General features: G+C 46.1%; 1 protein-coding gene across 1 annotated transcript in view; it reads left to right on the top strand.

Annotated features, from left to right (window-relative positions):
- The window catches only part of MLLT1 (myeloid/lymphoid or mixed-lineage leukemia (trithorax homolog, Drosophila); translocated to, 1), a gene marked incomplete at its 5' end in the record, with an annotated part of 25,072 nt that extends 19,374 nt beyond the window's left edge, over positions 1-5,698 (top strand). The window contains 6 exons of the mRNA XM_010011005.1: positions 550-637; positions 1,449-1,560; positions 2,618-2,717; positions 2,943-3,014; positions 5,029-5,100; positions 5,570-5,698. Of these exons, the coding sequence (XP_010009307.1) occupies positions 550-637; positions 1,449-1,560; positions 2,618-2,717; positions 2,943-3,014; positions 5,029-5,100; positions 5,570-5,698 (573 nt within the window). The remainder of the gene's footprint in view (positions 1-549; positions 638-1,448; positions 1,561-2,617; positions 2,718-2,942; positions 3,015-5,028; positions 5,101-5,569) is intronic.
- Positions 5,699-7,242: the final 1,544 nt, after the last annotated feature.

The raw sequence follows: 7,242 nt of genomic DNA, 5'->3' as shown, positions 1-7,242 counted from the left end.
TGGGTGGTGTCACGGGAGTTCAGCATGTGTCTGTTATGTTTTCACACGAAGCTGGAAATGGCACAATGGATCCCTCAAACGTGTGTAGAAACAACTGTTTTGAGGGCATAGTAATACATTGGAACTCAGTTGGGAGCCAAGTGAGCTAGTAAGGATAGGCATCCTTTCTGTTTCATGATCAGTATGAGGTGTTCAAAGGGGATGTGGGTGGGTTACAGCAAATACCCTTTATAAGAGGGCTGTGTTAGTTGTTCTAGGCTGTATGCTGGTCACCCTCATGTTGCAAAGTAAGGTGTGTTTTCCAATTTAGTGGGACCTGTTGGTGCTGCTGCTGAGCTGCAATGTGCCAAAGTTTCCATAACTGCTGTTTTTCTTCACCTTGTTTTGTGTGTTTTCTGTAATTCCAAGGCCTCCATTCAGTGATGTACGACGTTGTAGAGTGCTCGCATGCTTCTGTCTCACTGTGTTTTGTGTCCTGCACTGTTTTCCTGGATTAGAAAGGTTAAGATTCTTTTTCTTTTTGTTTTTTCCCTTCTATGGGGGGTTAAGTCTGTCCAGTCCAGCCCTTCCAACTCCAGCTCCAGCTCCGACTCCAGCTCTGACTCTGATTTCGAGCCATCTCAGAACCACAGTCAAGGTGTGTTGCAAGAAATCAAGTTTGTTAAAATCTTCCTTGCATAAACTGAAAAGGCTCATGAGAATTAAAACCATTTTCTTAGCACTATATATAGATAAGGCTACTATGGTTTCTTGCGTGGAACCATGTGTTGAAGCTGTGATGTTTCACCCAGAACAGGCAGTAGTGTCCTGACATAATCATAAACAAGGATTTTTCTTCTTTTGGCAGTTAATTTATGAGTAGGGTGTCTCTGGATTTGGTTCTTTCCCTTTTGACTTTGGCTTCTGCCTCAGTTTATGAATGTGTTGACTGCTGCTTGGATCTATAGTGCCACCAGGAAAGTTCTCCTCTGGTCTCATATATGTTTTATTAAAAATGAGAAATGTGACATTCGTCACTGTGCCAATACATAACAAAGCTCCTTTTTGCACATCCCTCCGCTGATAATCCCAAGAGATACACTGTGACACTAGTAAATGTTCTAACCTTAGCAAATGCTGTGTGGCTGCAAATGCTGTCTCTTGAGTGACATTTAAAATAGCCCCCAAGCACATGAAAAATGTGTCCTTTTGTTCTCATTTCAGAGAGCAGGAGGATTTGGGGGAGGTTGGGGTGGCTTCACAGCAGTAGTAAAGTTTGTCAACTCTGCTTTAGTTTTGAGACTGGAATACAGTCTCTTAGCAGTAACTTTGTGCAAAATGGGAATACCAGTGACATCTTACTGCAAAATCTTGATGTATCTTAGTAACAACTAATGCAGTTGAGATCAGCTCGGATGGAGTTCTGCTGTGTGTGTCCTCATGAATTGCTTTCTGTGCTCTGATCCCAGGCCCATTGCGCTCCATGGTGGAAGATCTGCAGTCAGAGGAGTCAGATGATGATGACAGCTCCTCTGGAGAAGAGGCAGCAGTCAAAGCCAACCCAGTCAGCCGGGATTCCAGGTGGTAACAAATCAGGAAGAAAAAGATGTTTGTTTGTCTTTTTTCCCCTCCATGTTTGGTATTTTTGTGTGCCCTCCATTTGGAGGGAGGAATCAAAGTGATGTGTTAAAAGTGTGAGAGGAGGAGAGAAGGGGCAGATGTGTGGCGGACTTGGCACGGATGAAAACAGCAGGGTGAGAACAGAATTGGGTGGGGAGAGATCACTGGGGCTCAAAGAGAGGAAGGCCCTGGGAAGAGGTCTGTGAGCTTGCAGGTGTTAGTGACTGAGCCCCTTAAAACAGTCACCTAATTGTCATCTTCAGATCTCTGCTGAGCGGGATGGTGTGTGCCACCTTTGATCTGCAGAGATGAGAGGAGTGGTGTGGAGGCTGTCAGCTCTGCTCACTGCACAGGGCTGGTACAAACCGGAGTGTCTTGGTCTTTGCTGATGGTTGGTTACTTGACTCCTACAGGACTTGGTTTACAGCCATTTCCTGCTTTAGTCAATGGAAATATTTGAACTTCATCTTTCTCCCCTCAGGAAACACTGTTGTAGACAAAACCTGGAGTGACAAACTGAATATTTGAAACCAAATGCTTGGCCCAGAGAGCAGCTGCAAGTTTCAAGTGATGCTTGTGTTCGCCAACACCCCCCCAAAATCCATTGTTGCACTCTTGTTATTGGAGAGACTTTGGAGGATATGTTTAGGGGATAGGTAGCAAGCAGTTTGTCAGACTCATCAAAAGTTAGGATACCTGCTATAATCCATATGTAGGCCCACGAGAAGAATGAGAATAAATAGGTAATCTCAAAGGTCAAACCAGAAACTGTAAATGTATTTTTTGGCCATGGTCTCAGTGGAGGTGTTGGTAGGACCCGACCAGGGAATGGAAGATGACAACGGTGGTGTCAGGTGGGGAAAAAAGGGATTCTTGGAAATCACAGGCTGACCATTTTTCCCAGACAATTTACTAGTCTAATAAAGAAGAGAATTCCACTTAACTCTGTGGTTTAGCCGACAGCTGAGTTAGTTCCCCACTACCTGGTGATGCTAATTCTCTGCTGCTTGTCTTTCAGACTGAGCCTTAGTGACAGCGACAGCGATAACAGTGCAGATTCCTGCCTGCCGAGTCGAGAGCCACCTCCTGGTCAGAAACTACCCCCTGCAAATAATAAGGTACAGCAGCATCCTGGGTGCCATACAGGGCTGCTTCCCACCACTCTTAGTTCCCGCGGTGTGTTCAGTCCGTGGTGTTAGTTCTAACTTGCACCAAATCTTCCCTGTTTCACTCTCCACCGGACTCATAGTTTCTCTTTCTCCAGTGCTGTGTGTCCAAACCATTAACCCACTGTGTTGTCAGAACTAATTTTGGTCCCTAATGTTGATTTCTTTTACCTTTAGGCATCTGGAAGAAAAAGCCCAGAGTCTTGTAACAAGCCAGAGAAGATCCTGAAGAAGGGCACATATGATAAGGTATGTTTAAGGAGTTGCATATTGTAGAATTGTTGGATGCTTGCTAACATTTCTGTGTAGAAAACAGTTTTTGTTAGCACAGCCTGTTCACATGGTTCTGTCTGGGCAGGTTAAAAGCTTGAGTATAATGAAAACCAGTTGTTGAAAGGCCAGGCTTTGGAGAGTGACACTGCAGAAGTTGTGTATGTTAAATAGATGTACCCCCAGGATGTTTCCTTATGCAAAATGTTAGAACTGTTTTAGTAGTTTGCCCTGTGTCTGAACCAATGGTCTGGCCACTGCTGCAGTGGTGAGGCCTCTTCCTTAAAAGTGCATTTTCATCTGTCTTTGATCTGACAAATGAAAGGTTGTTTGATGCTCTGCTTTGCTGGTTTAGTTGAAAACTTGCTTGTTCAGTGCAATTCCCTTCTTGGTAGCCTCTGAAGGAAGCAGAGCAGTGTGTGTGCTCTCAAAGGACAGCTGAGTCTTAGGCAAATCACCAACCCCCAAGTTGTCCAGAGAGTTCTCCCACTGTGGTATTTCTCATAAAGAAATCAATCAAATGGGAACTTAATACTTTACCTTAGTCTAATTATTGAGGTCCTTGCAGTAATCAGAGGATCAGATTGTAGCTCTCACTTGTGTGTGTTAACACTTGGAATGGGGGAACACAGCACAAATTCATCACTTAATGTGAGGTGTAAGTGGGATCCTAAAGATACTTGCACCCCAGTCTCCTGCCAGCCACAGAACCTGATGGTTCACCCATAGCTGGGGTGACTTCTCTGGGGCAAGGTCTGTAGGTGATACTGTCTTTTATTAGACTGCTTAATGCACGTGGCAGGGGACACCCTTGAGACACACTGAAGAGAGTGCCTGAAACACCATCCTCTTGTCCAGCTGCCAGAGGTTTCGTAGAAGACAGCAGCTGTCCCAGGAGCATGGCATTCAGTGAGGGTGTTTGGTGCTTCTTTGTGTGTCAATGTGCTGGGGATGGGGATGATTCACACATTCTTGGGGGTCAGGAAGTGAGTTTGGGATTATTATACTTTTTTCCCTTGGTAAAATTACTTAAATGAGTTTGGTTTTGCTGATACAGACATGAACAACTCTGGGGCAGCTTTACAGATTAAGACTCCATCCCCTGGGAGCAATAGTGCAGTGGCAGAAACGTGCCTGGTTGGCTGCCTAAATTAAAATAAAAGAAATAAGAAAACCCCAACACCCTTATATGAGAGCAGTTACCATGCTGAGCTTGTAACCAACCCTGCAGTTCCCCCTGAGCATGTAAAACTACCCATGGGTGCAGCACACTCATAGAGTCTTTCTTTACCCAAACACAATTTGTTGCTCAGCAGGTTGCTGGGAACTGATGCAGGTACTTTCAGGTAATGAGTAATTTATTAGTGCACCCTGCTGATGAGGAACTCGCACTGAAGTTCACCAGGGTGAACTTCACTTCATTGAGGTCCTCTAAGCTCAAAGGTTCTGACTGCTTCTTAAAGCTGGTTATAGGCATTTGGTTAATGGTGTCATTAAATAATCTTGCTGGTGGTCTTCAGACCATCTGTATTTCATAGAATCATGGAATGGTTTGGGTTGGAAAGGACCTTGAAGTTCATCCAGTTCCAACCCCTGCCACGGGCAGGGACACCTTCCACTAGAGCAGGTTGCTCCAAGCCCCTGTGTCCAACCTGGCCTTGAGCACTGCCAGGGATGGGGCAGCCACAGCTTCTCTGGGCACCCTGTGCCAGCGCCTCAGCACCCTCCCAGGGAAGAGCTTCTTCAGAATGCCTATAATCTAAATCTGCCCTTTATCAGCTTGTGAAGTCTTTATGTGAACTGATGTGAAGTCTTTAGTCCTCCAGTACTTGATAAGGATGGAGGAGGCAGTAAAAAATGTGGGGAAAAAATTGGGAATAGGAGCATGTGTGAAAGGGCCTCAAGTTCCTCTGATCCTCACTAGAAGGATCACTTTGGCAGTCACTCAAACATGTCACATATGTCACTGTTTCTGTTCGTGCCTCCTTTACAGGCCTACACTGATGAATTAGTGGAGCTTCACAGGCGACTAATGGCACTACGAGAGCGCAATGTGCTACAGCAGGTAGAGATCATTTGCCAGCTCTGGCAGGCTGTTGTACTCTAACCTTTGTGTCCAAGGGTCTCAGCTGGACCCCTGTGATGCTTGACCTTTCACTTGCCTCTCCTTCAGGAGAGGGTCTGCTGCTCTTTGAAAGCAAAAATGTGTAGAAAAAACCCCACTAAATCAGATGTGCATGCAGTGGTTTTGTTGGAAAAGATGCACAAGTGTGGTTTGTGCATCTCTGCCATCCTAGAGTCCCAAAGCTCTCTCAACCTAATTTAAAAGGCAAGAAATGTGCCCATGTCCCTTCCTGGACTGAGCTAGTGCAGAAGGAGCTGGTTTGCTTTTTTGGGAGAGGATTCCCTTCGTGTCATGAGACGTTCTCTTCTCTGAGGCTGTTGTAGAGGGGTGAGGGAAGGACAGGGTGGGTTGCTCTGTATCTGCTCTATGGCTCCCTGTCTACATCCTTGCTTGTCTCCTTTCTGTACAGATTGTAAATCTCATTGAGGAAACTGGGCATTTTAACGTTACCAACACAACCTTTGACTTTGACCTCTTCTCCTTGGATGAGACGACCGTCCGCAAGCTGCAGAGCTACTTGGAAGCGGTAGCGACATGACGCTTGGCCTTGGAAGCAGCTGCTTTTGAAACCAGAGATCCCCTTGTTTGGTACCAGGAAACGAACCCATGGAACTAGGCCTTCTTATTCTCCTGATTCACCCGAAGCACTGCCTTAGAGAACAGCCATGCTCTATGAATGCACAGCCAGCTGCACTTTCTTGTAGGCTTCAAACAAGCACCCGTATTGCTGAGTCTGTCCTCCCTGGCTTTCTACGTACGCTTGGGCGCAGATCCCGAGTAGAGCAGAAGACGTGCTGCACTTAACCGCCCGGCACGACCTTTTTGGTTCTACTTCAAGCAACTGTGTTTGAAGAGCACGTTTTCAGGCGTCTCTGAGGTCTGAAGAAGTGTGGATGATGTTTTCTTCACCAAATCTAGGGACCATCTGCCTGCGGAGAGCTCCAGCGAGTCCCGTTGCCTCCAGCTCTGCGAGGAAGCGTTGATGCTGTGTAAGTAAGATTGGCTTTTACAAAGCTTAACCCGAGAGCCTGACGCCAGAGGTGGGTCCCGCTGCTCTGCTGCAGAGGAGATGGACAGATCCCAGTTGTGATCACTTGCAAGCTCGTTCTGGCGCGGTTCGGTGCAGAGCACTGCTGTAACGTGGCTCCTGATCTCTCCAGGGCATCGTTCCACGGGCAGGACCGTCAGCTTCCTGCAGAGACAGTTCGTGCTCTTTGAAGAGGCCTCTAGAATCTGCTGTCTCCCGCTGGGGTTTGGAGATGTCTTGTTTTGTTGATCTGAGCTCCTAAACAAAGTCTCACTCCTTTCAGTCTGCTTTAACTGTAATAGGACTACAAAACTGTAAGCTGTATATTTTATATATATATTATATATATGTATGTACTGTATGTATAAGAAGGGCCTAGTTGGGTCTTATGATCTTAAGGGTGTGTTTTTCTGTTCTGTTTTCTAAAGGCTCTGGCAGGGGAACGGCGCTTAATAACATTTGACTTGTTTGTTAAAATGCCTCTTGTGGACAATTTCTAGTGTGTGGAAGCCCAGCAGCAATCTTGGAAGCATTCAGTGCTTCGGAAGGGGCTCACCTCTCGTCTCCTCACTTGTCAGTGTTTAAATAACTTTGCCAAAAGACGTGATTGGTTTTGTTCTTATGTTCTCAAAGAGGAATCTCCTACAGTGGCCCCTATAGTAGTGGCTATACTTTGGGAAAACCAAAACAAGGGAGAATTTTATCTTTGGACACAGCTGGAAAATGCTGACGTAGGAAATGAGTGAAGTTGGGTTTGTTTCCTCCTCCCTCTCCCGCCCTGCTGCCTGTTCAGGAAACAGTAAACACTAATCCCAGACCTCTCCTATATTTCTAGTTAAACTAGTGTTGGCTTCCAAGTGTTGTCTAGGTGGGTGTGTGGAAAGTCCTGGAGCTTTCATCAAACCTGTATTACATTCCCTCTCCCAAAACTCAGTATTTTCTTGAAGAATTGCTCAGTTTTCCCCATCAGTGTCTAAGCTGTTGCCAAATGAGAGGTGTGCTGCGGGTGCGAGGAGGAGCGCGGCGTTCCCGAGGATCCCTCTGCTCCGAGGGGC

The sequence above is a fragment of the Nestor notabilis genome, unplaced genomic scaffold (genome assembly GCF_000696875.1).
Source record: "Nestor notabilis isolate BGI_N333 unplaced genomic scaffold, ASM69687v1 scaffold32233, whole genome shotgun sequence".
Lineage (NCBI taxonomy): Eukaryota > Metazoa > Chordata > Aves > Psittaciformes > Psittacidae > Nestor > Nestor notabilis.
Note: the sequence above shows the minus strand (reverse complement) of the source record. Positions and strands in the feature narration are given on the sequence as shown.